Source organism: Athene noctua, chromosome 5 (assembly GCF_965140245.1).
Source record: "Athene noctua chromosome 5, bAthNoc1.hap1.1, whole genome shotgun sequence".
Lineage (NCBI taxonomy): Eukaryota > Metazoa > Chordata > Aves > Strigiformes > Strigidae > Athene > Athene noctua.
The window spans coordinates 11,258,462-11,275,593 of record NC_134041.1 but is presented as its reverse complement, the minus strand read 5'-3'; the positions used below and the strand labels follow the sequence as shown (position 1 = coordinate 11,275,593).

Sequence of the window (17,132 nt, the reverse complement as noted above, 5' to 3'; positions counted from 1 at the left end):
CGGAGCAGTTCTGAGGCCCCAGGGCAATGCTCTATGTTAGGCTTGGCCACTGTCCCCATCCCCGTGTGGGGCAAAAGTGGGGGACCAGAATGGGGTGACGGGGTGGTGCAGGACTGCGCCGGGGATGCCCGGGACAGGGAAGGCCCGGACCCGGGGTGCCCTGCCCGAACTGGGGGTACCGGGGACCAGCCGGCGGTGCTGGGGGCGGTACCGAACCGGACCGAGGGTGTCGGGGCCGGACGGGACGGGGATGCGGGGGGTGGCAGCGGCCCCCGCCCCGCGCCTCCGGGGCCGGGGCTGGACCACGTGCCGCCCGCCCCGCCCCGGCCGCCGTCCCGCCCCGGCGCCGCCCCGGTGCCGCCGGCGGAGCCAGCGCGGATCGGCCCAGCATGGAGGGGACGCGGCGCGCCCTGCTCCGCCTCGCCGCCGCCTGCTGCCTGCTCTGCGCCCTGCCAGGTACCGGGGGTGGCCGTCCGAGGGGTACCGGCCCGGGGGGGGGGGGCAGCCCCGGGGGGTCCCCGCCGGTCGGGGAGCGCAGCGCCGGAGGCAGCCGTCGGGGCAGCGCTGGGGCCCGGGCGCCTCCGGCCGCTGGTGGGGCTGCGGGAGGAGGGTTTGGGGAGCCCAGCGCGGGGACGGAAACCTCCGGGGAGCAGCGCCCCGGGCCTGGCCCCGAAACTCGGGCCAAGTGCCCTCAGCACCGGGCGCCGTCGCCCCGGCGGGCGCGCAGGTATGGTCGCCCAGGGATGCTCGGGGGGGGACACCCGGGCGAGCCCATCGCCCCAGGCAGCAGCGGCGAGGCCGCCCGCCCCGGCCTTGCCCATACAAGGCAGCTGCAGGCAGCGCTGGTCCCGCGGGCGCTGCGCCCCCGCCAGCGGGGCCGGGCCGGGCCGGGCCGGGCTCACCTCCCCGGGGCAGCGGGGAACCCGGGGGGATGCGCGGGGAGGACAGCGGCGAGCCCCGAGGCACTCGCCCTCCAGCATCCAGCCCTGCGAGCCCCGCGTCTGCCCCCCTGCAGCTCTTGGGCGCCTGCGAGCCGCTGCTGAGCTTCCCCCGAGGAGACCCCGGACAAAGCCGCAGCCCTGCCGCCTTCCTGCAGGCACAGGGCGCCCGCCCCGTCGTGCTGCCGGAGCGGAGGCGATGCCGGTGGCCGGGCCGGAGCAGGAGCCAGACCCCGGCCCCAGGCAGCCTCTCCCAGGCAGTATTCCGGCTCGGCTCCACGAGCAACACGTCCCACGCGGGCAGGCGCGGTCTGCAGCGTGGCGCTGACAGCCCCGTCCACCCACAGGCCCCGAGCCCTGCATGTGGCGGGAGCCTGCCCCGAGTCGGGGGGCTGTCGCCACCCCCGTGACCCTGGCAGTGACAAAGTCTGAGCTGGCATTTAGGGGCTTGCCAGGGGCTCGGGAAGCAAACGTGTTTCTTCTTTGCGGCTGAGAAAAAACCCTTGGCCAGAGCCTGGACATATCACAGCACAGTGACAGCAGCTGTAAGAGATGGTTACACGTAGAAACTGGGTTTCTAGTAACTAATTGAGCTGGCAAAACCCCAGCGTAGGTGCCCGTGGTGCTGAGCCCCGGCAGCAAGAGCAGCTCTTCAGGCTAAGGTTTTGGGTGCCGGATGCGGTTTGGCTGGGTTTGAGGCTGAGCGTGAGGAAATAGTCCCAAACCAGCCCCCTTCATGTGGGCAAAGCCTTGGGTAACGCCGCGCTCCCCCCGCGAGGGTGGCTCTGCTATGACAGGGTGCAGGGAGGTGGCTGGCCACTGGCAGAGGAATGACTTGGGATTTCCATCAGCCAAGAGGAGGAGCTCAGGGCTGCCACTGGCTGCGTTCGCCCCATGTCTCGCAGCATGCTGAGGTACCCCTGGGGAGCTCTCTGCCCCAGCTGGCTCATAGGAGCCCTCTTGCTGCAAAGTCCAAGACTCAAACTGCTGGGACATGCCAGAATTAAAGTTGTGCTGGATTTTTCCTGGCATCTTTCATGCTTAGTGTTCCAGCCCCAAAGTCCCTTCACAGCCTCAGGAAATGGCACCTATGCAGCTAGCCTGGCCCTTGTCCTCATGGCTTTTGGGTCCACTAGCTAATTCCAGCCACAGTTGAGAGTGCAAATGGTTTGTGAAAATAGGTGGCGTGAAAGAGATGCCAGCAATAAAAACTGCCCCATCGCAAGCACAACCCTTAATGAGACACCAGAGAATCCCAACAGGACAGGTATGGGGGAAGGAAAGGTTCATCCGGAGATTGGTGCTAAAGTTGACAGTCCTGAGACAAACCTGTCCAAAATGGGGCTTGTCCCAGCTCTGCAGGCTGGTCTCTGCCCTGCTCCCGGCCCAGATCCCCATTGCCCCCCCATCCGGCAGCGCCTGCTCCCGCTTCCCAGCCGGGTTTGCTGCGAGGCCGCAGAGGGGCTCGAGCTGCCGCGTCCCCCGTGCTCTGCCCACCCTGGCCTCTCAATGCAGCCTTTCTTCGCAGCCTGCGGAAATCCACTTCCTCCAGCACCATCAGCCTTACAAATAAAACCCCGGAGTAATTTTGGTGTGGGCATTTTGCTGCCTCCCCCTCCCGCGCTGAGCTGCCTCACAAGCGGAGGGGACAGCGCGGGCTGGGAGCGGTGCGAGCGCATAAAGCCCCGTCTGTCGGCGCCCAGGGCCTCGCACACAGGCGGGCAGTGTGTCCGCTTCCAGAGCCCATGGCTGATTTGCCCTGATTATTTTCCCAGAGTTTGCCCAGGGCGAGGGGATGTGGATGTACCTAAGCCCTGGCTGGCTGGCTGGCCCCAGCTCTGCTGCATCCATAACGGAGCCACAGCTCAGTCCTCTCCTGAGGGTGGTACCTCCTGCTGTGGGGGGTAACGACCGACACAACACCCGCTGCTCAGCCCCATCATGTTGGTCTCTGATGCTGCTTCTGTGCATGCTCTTACCCCAGCCCCAGGTGCAGGGTGGATCTTGGCTCCCTGCTGACCCTCTGGGCAGGGGAGAAGCACTCGCCTCCTTCAGGTCACTTGGCCCTGTCCCTCCGGGTGAAGGGGAGCAGGAACGATCCAAAGCACTGAGGCCCCTCTCCCTCCTTCCTTTCCACTGAGGCCCTCTGGGTGGGCAGACGCAGGGGTTTCCACAAGCTGCCTTGTGGTGACATTGCCTGCCTTCATCCTCACCACACTCATGAGGTCCGGGGCCGTGTCCTGAGCCCTGTAGTGCTGCTCAGGGCAGGGCCAGGGCACATGCTCACCCTGCATGACCCAGACCACGGCTGCTCAGGGCAGGATGCATCCTCCAAGGCCCACGGCCCATGAAACCAGCAGCCACACAGCCGGAAGGTCCTGGGTGCTGCTCAGGGTTGGGCAGATTTCCTGGTGTCCAGACTCCCCCCGAGTTCATGCCACACTGCCCTGGAGACTCCCTCCTGACATGGGGCTGCTATTAAGGCGACTGGCTAATGAATTTTCTCCTCATGACACAAGTACTTCCTCCACTGTAGCTGTGACTCCCAGGGTAAGCAGGGTCAGCTCCCTGCTGTTGCTGTATTATTGGGGTTATGGAGCCCCAGAGGACAGGCTTCCCAGGGCTTGGGTGCTGTGCGTGTCCCCAGCAGCCTCTGGACAAAGGGGTCTTCATCACGGCTCAATCCCTGCACCGAGGAACAAAGCAAACAGCATGGGAGCCTCCCAGGCACCTTCTTGCCAAGCCGGGTGCTTCGTAGCTGCATGCAGCCAGTGGAAAATAACTGGCTGGTGTGACGGTGGTGGCTGAGCAAGGCAGCCTGCTCTCCCCTTCTGTCCTGCCACAGGAGTTTGGAAAGTTCGGAATAAGCCCCCTCGCCTCTAAATGGTGGAATTGAGTGATGGGACTTCATGTAAACCTGTGGGAAAGCAGTTTCTTGCATCTCTCCCCACGCCGGCTGGGTGGGGAAGGGCTCACGTGGCAGGGCTAGGCAGAGCGTGCCACCCTGGGGTGCTGCGTCCCACTGGCAGGCGCTCGGGCTGGCACTGCCCCCCTCCCTGGCTCAGGCTCTGGCACTGCTGCATGCTCTGGGCATGTCTGTGCTGCTTTATGGCTTTTCCTGGTACTGAAGAACCTGTGCTTGGCATTTATGGCGTCGTTTCCAGGGCTGCTCATCTCTGCTCTCACAACTCTCTGCCTGGCTCTGCTATACCACCTTTGGCTGGTTGTCCCCATCCCAAATGCAGTGCCACCAAATAAAGCGGTAGCACTGGCACGCTCCTGGCTCCCCTTTTTGCTCCCCAGGGGTTCAAGCTTGAGGCCTGGCATCCACAAATGCCCTGGGGAAACATCCTCCTGCCTGCCCGGGCAGGTTGGGCACTGGGCTGTCCTTCCCCAGCGCTGCGCTCGCTCAGCACCCCATATCTAATCTGGGCCCCGTCTCGTGCTCAGCTCGTGGCCACCTGCCTATCGGGCTGGAAGGAGCTTCTTGGTCAGGAGACACAGTTTCTATTCCTGTCCCTTACCGCAGCCCTTGATTTGCAGCGTGCCTGGCAGCTTTCCAGGGCCACGCTGGGTGCTCAGCACCCCCATTTCAGCCTCCCCCATCCCCCAGTTTTGCTGCCTGTGCAACGGCATGGCCCAGCTCGCAGGGGCCACGTGGGGTGCAGTGAATTAACTTGCTGCAGCAAGAGCTCCGCTGTGGTCCCCAGGCAGGCTGCAAGGCCTGATCTGTCCCTGCGCCCCATGCCTGGACTCATCACAGCAGCTGGAGCCAGTTCAGCCTCTCTGCCAGGACAGGGATGGGGACAGTCCCAGCATTAGCCCTGGCAGGGAGAACGCTGGAGCTTGCAGCAAATGCAGCCCAGTGGCATCCTGCCTCCATCCAGGTCCTGTGAGGTATCAAACGGGAGCCAGGTTTACAAAGCAGTTGCCCTTTGTACCGGATCTGTGTCTCTGCGCCTCGCTTCGCCATGACGAGGGTGTTTGCCCTACAGCATCCCTGGATGCATCTGGCACCTTCCTGAAGGGCTCTAGAAATCTCTCCTGCCGCTTGTTTCTTTTATTCCAAGCTCTGAGTTAAGGAGAAGAGGTAGGGCTCAGCTGGTATCTAATCAGCAGCTACTCCAGTTCCACTTTGAAATTAAATGAAGAGCCTTGGTTTTAAATCCCACTATATGGTTTTATTTGCATTTATACTCAAGCTCTTTTTCCTTGAAGAGGTTGTTTAATTACCGTTGGTTGGTAACCATAAAAATGTAATAACTGGCAACAAAAGGTAATTTCTACACTTAATGGAGTACTTTGCTAAGCAATAGGATATAATTGCTTAAATACATATAGGTTACAGCTTATGCTGTTACTTTTTAAACATTATATTTTGCATTTTACTAGGTTGTTTGTGACTTGAGCTGTCACACTTAAATGGAAATTGAATTCAGTTAGTGCACAAAAATAGCATTTTAGAAGGGTTTGGGTGCCTTCTCAATGAATCAGAGTAGTAGTTTGACACGCATTCTGTAGGAAGCGGATTTAAGTGAGGTGCTATCCACAGACAGTGACAGCCTGCGCAGGAGGATACATCTGCACCAGGGAGTCCTGCTCCCACGGGCACTTTTCTGAAATCCTGGGTAGATCCTTTCTCATCTTTGTGCTCAGCTCTCGCCTGGGTCTCTGTGCATCTCTTCTAGCGGTGACTGCAGCCTGCACCCCGCTGCCCTGCTCTCCCTCGAGTCCCCCGGCAGCCAGCCTGCTGCTGGCTTCCGTACCTTACGTGGCTCTTCTACATCTCACCCTAAGAGGGATTTTAGAAACAGTGATAAAGCCTATGGATTGGAGTTGCCTCTGTGTTGACCCTTGGGGAGCTCAGGCTGAGATAGGAAGGAGGGTGCAGAGGATGCTCCTGGGACTGGGGCAGGAGGGTTGTGGTAAGAACTTGTCTGTAAGCTGGTCCAGCTGAGGCCCTGCTCTCTCTTGCCTTGTTTTATTCTGAGAAACAAATAGACTGTGGGTGACTGCTGTGGCAGAGGATGGAGGAGACAACTCCACTCTGCATGGCTGCCCTGACACAGCAGCGATGCTCTGTGCTGGTTGTGCAAACCTTCCTCAGCCCCTCGATTGGCCCCAGCCCTGAAACTTGGGCAGGGAGAGCAAAGCAGGAATGGCCCCATCTCCTGCCGAGCTGGCTTCCTTCACTCCTCTTCGTTATGGCATATTTATACCATGTCTGCTCTGGAGCTGGTGGGAGTTCGGGTTGATGTGTGGAGGTCCTTCAGTGTCGTCTTGCAGCACTGGAGAGGACAAAGCTGTGGGCTGATGCTCAGAGCCCTCCCCTCGCAGAGCAGGGAGTGTTTCCCACCCTTGTCCAAGGCAGGGGCTTCTCAGCTGGCTGCATCCCTCCTCCCCTGGGGCTGCTCTCTTCCTTTGCCCCTCTCCTTTCCCAGGCAGAGGTCACTGCAGTCAGCGCTGTCTGATGGGAGCTGCCGCTCCAAGTCCACCAGCCCTGCCCTAATGTGGTCTGAGATCGCTGGTTCTCACCAGGCGCAGACTGAGCCTGGTGGTCAGCACAGACCCGGGGCTGTAGCCTGGGGACCACCAGCCAGCTCTGCTTTAGCAGGCACTGCAGCGTAACCAAAGCAAACCCACCCTTGGTTCCCTGTCAGGGAAAAAGAGTTGCTGTTATTATCAGAGCTCTTCCTTGCAGCTGGTCCTGCTTCTTCACTTGCAGTATGATCGTAGTTGCTTTATTATGGATCCAAGGGTGACTGTACCTTCACCAGCTGTCTTGGGGTGCCGCAACTGTCAGGCCTTGGAGGATCCCAGAGAAGGTGAAGCATCCACACTAACTCCTTCCCCTTCCACCTGAGACAACAGGGGCTTGGTTCCCTCTTGTCTGCAGGAGCTGATGAGGGCGATGCTTTAGGCAGTGTGGCCACAGCCTCCCTGGCATGTGTTGCAGGAAGCAGAGCTCCTCCAGGAAGATGCCAGAGTGACGAGCTCTGACCTGTGTCTCTATAAGTAACTGATAAACAGCTAAAAACATCATCGCTCAGCGACTGGAGCAGCAGCAACCTGTTGGGCACCAAGGATCCAGAGCAAACCACAGTGGTTGGACCCTGGAGGACCACAGCTGGCATGGGGTTTGTTGGGTCCCAGCCAGCACAGCCAGCTGCAGCAGCTTCGCAGCAGAGCCATGCTCTCCCCCACGGCACTGAGGGGTTTGAGCTGGGTGGGAATGGGTTGCCTGTTTGGGTGGTAAAACTGGGGGAAACAGAGTTGTGGTATTGCAGCGATGTAGTAAATCTTAATGCAAGACCCTGTCGGGGGTGTTTTTATTTTAAAAGTAACACTCATTAGTGCTTTCACTCTTAACACCCACATGTTTACAAGCACTAAATTGCACCTATCAGGTATTTCTCCAGGTGTTTTGCTTGGTGACTGTGTGCTGGCTTTGCATGTGCCCTTACCCCTTGGGAGCTGACAGACAGTGACGGTGATCTTTTGTCTTGTCTGTCTCCCAGTGATCAGGATTTACTCACTGTCCTTTGTTTCCTTGCCCATCTTAAGGCTCTGGCCTTGTTCTCGATCTTCCCACCATCATCTCTTAAAGGCTTGAGTATTAGTGTTAGCCTGGTTTAGGCTCTCCCTTTTTCCAGGCTCTCCTTTGTTTCCTGAGCTGGGTGTGCCGAGATGTGCTGGGTTAGATGACCTGCTAATCCAGGTGCCATCAACACCTGCCATGCTGGAAGGCCTCAGAGCAGGTCTCTTTTGGTACCTGCCAATTTTAACAACTCTTCTGCAATTCTCTACAACCTGGGTTTTACATACCACAGTGCTGGTTTGGCTGCCACTACAGCACAGGCCTTTCTGCAATGGTCCCGCTACGTTCCTGTGGGATGCGGGGCCAGAGCAGCCCTGGGTACCACCTCCTTGCTGATCATGGACACTGGGACGTTCTGTGGGAGGGAGCTGTGTGGCTGCTCACAGAAAGAAGAGCTTAGAGATGTACTGCTCCAACCAGCTCTCCTTCCCAGACATCGGGGTGCTGTGTGTGCCGCCCATCCTTATTTGCAGGGTGGAGGGAGCTGTTTTCCCCACAGACCCTCCTGCCCCACTGCACCTCGTGGCAGGGATGTCAGCTCCTGACACTGTGGGGAGGTGCGCTGGTGTGTAAGGCCCAGACTCATTCACCTTCTCACTGGCTTTCCTTTCCTAGTCAGAAACTGGCACAACTGTTTCAGAGGTGCTCAAGCATTTGTGCAAGACTTCGTGACCCTGCTCATGACTTGCCACCCTGTGGGAGGCCACCCCGGGCACAGGCCAGCTATTCAAAGCAGCACGTAGCCAGGCTCGGGGCTGGCTGGGCACCTGGCCACCACCTTTCCTGTTTACCCCATGGTGACAGTGTAGCTCTGTGTGCATCTCTTGCTACATTAGGAACAGGTAATCGGGTGTTTACAGAGAGAGCATCTGCCAATGCCGAGGTGGGATCCTTCAGCGCTGCCCAGCGCAGGCTCTGGAGCTGCTGGGAGCTCACCCAGGCAGCATGCTGAATAGCAAAGCTGGTTTTAGGGCTGGAAATTGTTGCATGAAGAGCTGCGAGCTTTGGTGCCTGATCCCGGGAACACAGTGCTCAGCTCTTTTCCTTCCAGGTGTTACTGGTGTAAGCATATCCTATGCCTTAGCTCCATTTCAGAGAGCAGCTTGCTTTGTTTAGAGGCACATTCTGGCCACTGACAGCTGGATCCAGGCGAGGCCAAAGGGAGCATCACTTACGCCTTCAGACTTTATGTTTAAGTTGCCCCAGCTGGGGCTCCTCTGGAGACCTTGCTCTCCGAACGTGCAGAGCGAGGCTGTGCTGCCTGCTTGTGCATCCCCCGTCGGAGCCCTCCAGGGACTGGGGCCCCGGGCCGGGGAAGCACAGTTCCGTCAGGCTGCTTCGAGGTTTTGAATTCTCCAGCTGGTCAGGGTACTGTGAAAGTCTCTTGAGAGAGTTGTATTGTGTCTTTTTTTAGGGTCTGTTAAGTGCTGTAGCTGGAGAAGAGCTCTGATAACTGTGTCCATTCTAAAGAGCTTTTAAAAACTGCCAAGACTTCCCCAAAGCCTTAGTATGAGAGTGGCCTGCTTTTTTGGTGAATGAATGTTTCTTGGTTACAGCATCTGCCTCGAATGCTTCTCCACTATGGAGAGAGTGGGCATGAAGCTGGATCTGCCCCACGCCTCTGTGGCTTGGGTAGAAACTTGAACAGACATCGTCAAAATATTGACCATGCGATGTTTTTAAATTGTCTGGAGAGTCCATCCTGATGTGGCTACATTTCTCTGTTTTCTTCCTGTTTACACCCTAAAAAACCCGCACAGGATCCGTGTTTATAATCAGGCAGAGTAAGAGCCCTGTGGTCTTTCTCCTCCCGCGTGCTGTCACACCGTCTAGCGGCTGCGGATCCGGGGGGATCCTTGCTCGCTGCATGTCCCCGCGAGGGAAGGTAGCCCTGTTTGCTCTAGTGGGAGGCTGAGTAGCTCCCCATTTCTATGACAACAGTCACACTTTATGGTGGTGATGTGTTATAAATAGCTCATGAATGTGGCTCCCAAAGTACACCACCAGCCCTGTTAGCTGTAGTACTCTCTGGCTACCCATTTCATCTTCCCCTCTAGCAGCAAGCCCACACTACTGCTAAGATGATGAGTAATACATGCTTTACCCTTGCCAGCCACAGACTTTTTAAACATTACTTTTCTACACTTTGTTGTGCCAGGGGAGCTAGAGGATCTACTTCCCCTTTTTCCCCACTTGTATTTTTTCTGCACCGCTTCTAACTCTTTCTCAATGAACCAAGGAAGACTTGTCTAAGTTTCTCCCAGAATCAGGTCTCAGGTGGTACTTAAAAAAAACCCCAAATCCTCTAAAAGGGTTTAAGAGAGGTGCTCCAGGGTAGAGGGGTTAGTGATGCTGACCACGCAGAACAGGAGCAGAGGGCTTGAGAGGGAGGAGGGTAAAGACAGGTCCCCTAGAGCAGATCCCTGCCTCAGAGAGGCCAGGAGGACAGAGGAGCTATTTGAACCCCTTCCCCAGGTGTGAACCTGTGTTGGATTTGGAGTTAAGGGGATGGAAATGTTCAGTTCCTGGCCTCCTCTGTTTCCCCTCCCAGTGTGGGATTCTGACAGACTTCTCAGTGTTTCTTTATTCTGTAGGAGAGGGACAGAAGACAGCACAGACCTTGGAGACACCATCACCTTTTCTTAGCACAGTTCTGACCTTGCATCAGCCAACGGAAGCCTCTGCCTTCAGTCCAGTGACTACTGCCATTTCCGAGACAAGCCTGGAGAAAAAACTGACTGCTGCAACACTCAATGCCACTGGGGCCCACACTACGGAGATGGAGGATGTCTCCATCCCTACCACCCCCATGGTAGGCACCCAGGCAGAGAGACTGCAGGCTTCCACCCCTGCCAGCCCCAGAGACGTCACAGTTACACAGCGTGAGCACCACAACGTGAGCTTGTCAGTCAACAGCAGCACTGAAATCCCCTCCCCTACCCTGACTGCCGGTACTCTGGAAGAAAACCAGACCAACCATGAAGTCACAGAGACTTCCAGCACAACTGAAGAAATGGATGACACCAGCAGTGCAACCCCCACGCTTCCTCTGAACAGTGTGCTGGGTAAGGTTTTGCCTTTACTGCCTGTGCAGAAAGTCCTGCCCCAAGGATGCACAACCTGGAAACTTCTGTGAACCCTCATGGGAACTGGGGAGAGGGAGAAAAAGGAAATGAGCCCTTAAGCACGACCACTTAGTGGGACTGACTTGCAGAGGTGCTGTTAGTTCAGCATCCTCTTTGCAAACCCCATTAATTACGGTATTAATTGTGCTGTCTGTTTTCTGATGAAGACATTGATTGTGTGCAGGGAAGTCCTTTATATATCTTACCCAAAACAACGTGCTTCAGCAGCGCTGCCCAGCTGGGCTTCTCCTGCACCAGGGCTGGGGACTTGACGGGAACCACTGCAGAACTGGGCAACACCCCCTCCCTTAACACAAAGAATGGCACAGAAGCATCAGCCCATCTATCCCTGGGCAACCATGGGAACCCCTACCCTACCTTCAGATCCCTCTGGGCAGCGTGGGGACTGGCTATAGGGTCTGCGATCCCAGTCTCGCCCACCTTGGGGCCTGTCAGGCTGTCACACACCCCTCAATACAAGGCAGATATTGATTGACCACTGATTTGCACAGCGTTCATGCACAACTGCATCCTTCGCCCTGGCTTGTGTCACGGGGTCCTGCTGTTCTGCGATGCATGGACACAGCCTCAGGGGATGCTGCTACCCAGTCCCTGGGCAGCTCCCTTTGTGCTCCCTGTGAGGAAAAATGAGAGACCTTTCCCAGCCTCTTGCTCTGGGGTGCAATCCCCAGCTCTGTGCAGAGCTGTCTGAGGCTTCTCTGCTTGTCCTTTGTCCCCAGAGGACAGGATTTGTGGGCCCAGCTGAGGTTGCCTGACATTGCAGATTGGCACGTATGAAAGCCAAGAGGACTCTCTAAGCACTGTAGCTTATAGTGTGCCTCAGCTGTGGATCCGCTTGTTTTCCAAAGAGTTGTCAAATAAGCTGCTTTCCCTATAGTTCCGGCAGTCTTCCTTACAGCCTTGCTTCCATCTCATCCAGTCCTGTAGAACAGTGCACTCGCACTTTATCCTTTGAAATAACTGCTTGTTCCTATCTTGCAGCAACAACAAACAGCTCTCAGCTGGGGCCTTTTGATGGGCAGATCACGGGGCCCACAGCAGCAAGGGCTGAAACCAGGCCAGGAACAAGCCCTGTGGGTGCCACAGAGGAAAGCACCATGGAGCCCAGAACCTCCTCTGCTCCCATCTCCACCGTAGGGAGCACATCTTCTGCTATCACCTCCAGTACTGTGACAGTGAGATCCCTTGTGACCAGCTCCTTGTCTACCAGCACAGCTGATACTGCCACCAACACATCTGCACTGGAGCAGCCATTAAAACCCATGCATGAGAAAGCTTCCGTGTTGGATGTTGGTGATGACAAAAATCCAGGTAAATGCTCTGCTTTTGTTCCTGCTCTCACAAAACATAGCAAAGGGTTGGGGCTACCTCAAATTGCCTCTCAGTTGTACTAAGCAGAACCAGAAAAGACCCGGCTTTGCTACTCCAGCCCTTGAAGGCTCTCCTTTGGCCTCATTCCCTTGGTATCCTTGCAGAGCTACCCAGTTCTCCCTTGGCTGAGACAACGAGGGCTGACCCCTTGGTAATCACCGTGATCTCTGTCTTCATTGTCATGGTGGGCATCCTAGGCCTGGTGGGCTTCTTGAGATACCGCCAGCACAACAGCCGCATGGAGTTCCGGCGCCTGCAGGACCTGCCCATGGTGAGTAATGCCTTCAGCCCAGCCTGACATGGTCTGGCTTGCTACTGGCTGCTTTGCAGTTCCCCCTCTCTACTACATTAGCAATGCTTTGGGTCTTTGCAGCAGCAAGAATGCTGATCACAACTCCTGTTCCCTCTTAGGTCCCTCTCCTTCCATCCAGGGTTTGAATCAAGACAGCAAGTCTCAAGGTTGGCCACTAAAGAAGCTCTCTGCCTTCCCCTCACTCCGCAGGGGAATGCTAAGAGGTTAAATAGAGAGGAAGGGGAGTTCCATCCAAACTTCCCCTGAAATGATACCTTCCTAGCCTCCTCTCATGTATTCTGTATTTGTTTTGTGACTATGACAAAGCAGATTCCATGCTCTGTTCCAGAGAGGTTGTCTGTCTGCATTTGACCCTTTGGGAAATAAAAAGATATGAGGGTTTCAGAGGCTGGATTAGCTCTGGGGACTCTGCAACTAACTTTGCACTTTCTGGGACAGAGGAGTACTGATTCCCTTCTGCAGCTAGCAAGCAAGATGATGCTGTTTCAAGCTGAGTAGAGTTTTCCACAGCCAGGGTCTTCCACATCCCTGCAGCAGGCAGCCTGTTCCTGCACACACCTCTCCAAAAGCTGCAGCAGGAGGGGAGAATGACAGTCCAAGGATCCAGGAATTGCCCAGGGACAGCATTTGGGTGGATTGCTGGACAGATGGTCACACTGTGACAGTGTGGATGAGCGGGCTGTGCTGCTTGCACAGCACTCTGCCAGGCTGGGACTGCATGCTGTCGTGCAGACATCTCATTAAAGCACACTCTTCTCTGCTTCTAGGATGACATGATGGAGGACACCCCTCTCTCACTCTACAGCTACTAGGCAACCAGGCTGTCCTCTGCCTGGCTGGCTGAACTTCCCAGAGGAGAAGGCCTTGAGGACTTGGTCCCAGACGATCTGCTGAGGAATGAGGGGCTGTGATTTGCACACAACTGAAAGATCCTTTTCAGATGGCTTTTGGTTTTAGACATTTTAAACAGTTCAGTGGTGAAGTTTTTATGCTGGGAATCAGAGCCCAAGTCTGGCCCTTTCCTCCAGTCTCTCCTTGAAACAAGGCCCTCAGGAGGCAACTCCTCCTTTTAGTGTGGTCACCAATTAGCCAAGACAACCTTTGCCATCACATACTGCATGGATCTCTTCTGTCCATCTTAGCAGCTGCTTCTTTCAAAGGAGGTGGGCAAGTGATCCATACAAGAGCTCTTAACACTGGTGGCATCAGCACAGTACTAGCAAAGGAGACTGCTGTCTTCTGAGGGAGCCAAGGATATGGAAATCTGGGAGAATAGAATATCTGAGAAATAATTCTCTGGGCTCACTCTTGTTCTGTATTTTTAAGGTTGTTTGGTTTGGCTTTTTTCTTGCACTTTTTTTTTTGTTCCTGTTTCAGCTTTAGTCCTGGGATTGACACTGCTCATCCTGGAACACCTACCAGGAGGATGACAGACTGCTCTTCTTCCTTCCTACATGCATGCCTTTTCTTTTTTAACCAGGGAAGAGTTTTGTGGCCACTGGAGAAGTGCCCTTGCTACTTGATGTTGCTTTGAAGTTGCTGGGAGGAAAATGAACATCATTTTAGCTTAACAGGGCTTGATAGGACTCAGTCTGTTGCAAATTAGACACACTGATTTGGTCTCACCAAAATTAGGAAATTGTGTCTCCCATACTTGATGCTTTCAGCATATGCGTAAACTCCTCACCCAGGCTCAGTAAATGCTTTAATCCATTTCCCTGCCTGGATTGACAAATGCCTTTCCTCAGGTACCCCCCATTTTGCTGCTAGCATCTGGTTGCTGAAAGTTGTTGTACAAAACTGCACTCTCCCTCCTCTGCTATGCAAGGTCAAAGCTCCTTTACCTTTTAATGTTGGTCTTTGAGCCAGTTGGTGTCTTGTCATGAGGACAGATCCTGGATGTAGGTGCCTTCCTCCCCTTCCCTTTCCAGGTGTTAGGCTGATCACATTCTGCACCTTCACCTCAAAATATCACTGCTGTAGGCTGCATCCAAGGCTCTTGAGACCCCTCAAGGAAATGCACGGACCAGAGCCTCTGAGTCTTAAGTTTGAGGATCTTTCGGTGTCCTCACCTCAGAAAGACCAGAGTGTGTATGACATGGAAATCTTCATGTAATTAACACGTGCTCCTGTTTTCTAATTCACATGCAGGTAAAGAGAAAAAACATGCCTTCTTTTAGAGTGTTTGATTTTTGGCTAAGCCAGTTGCTCCCTCAGGACACAGCAAGGGCTAGAGATTATCTACAACATTGCTCTTACAAAGCCTCAGTCTTTTCTCTCCTTTCAGTAGCAAGGCTCACTGACCCCACAAGGACAGATACCAGGCCTCACTAGCAAAAGTACCTTTTTTTATCTTCCAGTACTGTTATTGCTCGTCTTAGCAGAAAAAGGGGAATTTCCCCATCAGCAGGCCTCAAATTATCTGCAAAGCCCAAAGATGGAGCAGAACTGGTCTGGGTCAAATAGATGAACTGGGTAAGGCAGCAGTTCCTCCTTCCTGCATTCCAGCTTCCGAAGTGGCTGACAAATGGCTGCAGTGCAGCTTGGGTTCAGCTGTTGGCTTTGGCCTTGCATATATTTATTGTAAGGATGCCCAGTAAAATAGGGAAGAAAGGTTGGTTCTCTCCTACTATTACTGCATGAAAACTAAAGGGCAATTGTCACAACTCCAAAGCTTTTGTATCAAGCATTGTCTGCACAGAGCAATCTCCCCAGCTACAGACTTGTTTCCCCTGCCAGAGGGCAGGGTGCTACTGGTTTTTGGCACAAAGAGAGGCAAGTTAGTGGTGGAAAATAGAACTCCATCCTGGCTGGAACTGGTACATGCTGGCGTAGCTGGAAAGTATCTCTGCACCCAACTGAAAGGGCAGGGGCTAGTTGTTCTGGTTTCCCATGCATCGCTGTCCAGGGGAAAGGGGTGAGAAAGAAAACTCGCCCAACACCAAAGTGCAACTTTCTTTGTAAAATATGTTAATAGTGGATTTTTTTTCTGCAATAAAGTTACAAATGCCAAAGGTGCCCCAGTTCTCATATTTTCATTGCAAACATCTAACTGAAAAGCTTTTGTAGATCACAATGAATCCTCTAACAGATAAACAAAAGCAGTTTGGAGTAGGAAGAGTCACAGAGTTGATACTAGTGAAAATGCCAGACAGCTATAAACCATAGCTCTGAGGGTTCAGAATGACACCACCCCCTGCTTGTGTTGCTTCTTGTCAGGGTCATTCCCTGCGTGGGTTGGCTGAGATTAATTTCTGTATGGTCAAATCAGATGAAACCTGTCTTAGAGAATCTAACATACACCTTCAGACTCTTCCTTTCCCTCAGACTGAAGATACCCTTATTCTCATCTGTTGTCAGCTGTGACCCTGAACTCTATTTACAGAAGTATCCTGAAAGCCAGCCTAATCCAAACCTAAGTAGCATCATCTGTCATGCTTCTTTCTATAGTACAGAAGACAAAGCAAACTGAAAGGCATGTACTTCTTTTTGTTTAGCTTTATAGCTGTTTTGAACGCTTTGGAGCTCAGACCCAAGGGATATTAGCACTCATGGTTTGTTACAAAAGCCCAGCTCTTGCTACAGAGCTGATAAGAGTCTCCTGAGCGAATAATCTCTCCTAGCTGTTACATTACTTGCGCAAAATCATCCAAGTCATGTCACAGACGGATTGTGTTACAAGACTTTCTATTGCAAAAGCAAAATATAGCAAGTGAAACTACTTGGTTACTTGGCATATGCTGTTTTTGAAAGAGTTCCCACAACAAATCTAGAAGAGCAAATCTCTGGAAGATCTAGAGCAAGGGGAGAACAAACAAAAGACTCCTAAGCCTAGCAAAGTGCTTGCTGAGTAGTCTGAAGACTTGGGAGTGAACTCTAAACCCTGCAGAGATTTCAGTCCTGTCCCACCATACAGCCATACAAAACAGAAGAACTAAGTAACGGAACAAACATGCTACAACTAAGCCAGTCTTCTCAGGTCTGAAGTCAGCATTATTCTGGTGGTTTGTGTCGGGAGTCTCCTCTGTTCTGCTCTTTTACCACCAACCCTACTCAGAGCTGATTCATTTTTTGCAGAACAAACTGCTGAGCTCCTTGTTAGAGAGGTAGCACAGAGCAGATTTGCATTAGCTGGAGAGGCAGCAGCAGGACAAGCTTGTGCAGGCAGCCACCCTCGAGAGGCACGAAGCCTACTGCCTTTGCCCAGCCAAGTTCTGACCTCCCAGCCAGGTGATGCAATCTCTGAGGTGGCCAGGTTTGGAGATGGACCATGGGCCAGTTGTGTGGGTTTCATCTTTCCCGTGCAGCAAAGCAAACTGACAGAACCAGAAAATAACTGTTGCTAATTTCTGCATGACCCCTTGAACACAGCTCTTTCTTCTGATAAGACTTAGATTTATACCTCCTAGGCTAAGGCTAAATTATATTTTTAATTAGCAAGACCAGAATCAATCAAATCACATTTAAAGCTAAACAGGAGGAAAAGAAACCCAGATAAAAGAAAAGCCGAGTTTGAGACCCACCTGCCTTCTCTGCCCTCCCCTCCTCCTCTCTCCAGACTCATGTTTTGAAGGGAAGGGGATTTGAGCAGCTGAAAAGTGACAGTGCTAGAGCTGCTGTGCCAAGGGCAGGGCTACCTGTGCTAGGTGCCAGTTCTCTGCCCACTCAGTTATCCTTCATGGCTCAGTGCCCATAGTTTAGCTTTGGATACTGTGTATTTTCACCATCATGTCACTCTGCAAGTCTGTAAATAAGGCTACAGACTG

At 54.0% G+C, this 17,132-nt stretch overlaps 1 protein-coding gene across 1 annotated transcript; it reads left to right on the top strand.

The window, feature by feature from the left end:
* Window positions 1-342: 342 nt before the first annotated feature.
* LOC141960600 (uncharacterized) lies at window positions 343-15,384 on the top strand. The gene is made up of 5 exons (XM_074906306.1): window positions 343-456; window positions 10,131-10,601; window positions 11,664-11,993; window positions 12,158-12,324; window positions 13,134-15,384. The coding sequence occupies exons 1-5, from the start codon at window positions 390-392 to the stop codon at window positions 13,176-13,178; spliced, it is 1,080 nt and encodes a 359-aa protein (XP_074762407.1). The 5' UTR covers window positions 343-389; the 3' UTR covers window positions 13,179-15,384.
* The last annotated feature ends 1,748 nt before the right edge of the window (window positions 15,385-17,132 follow it).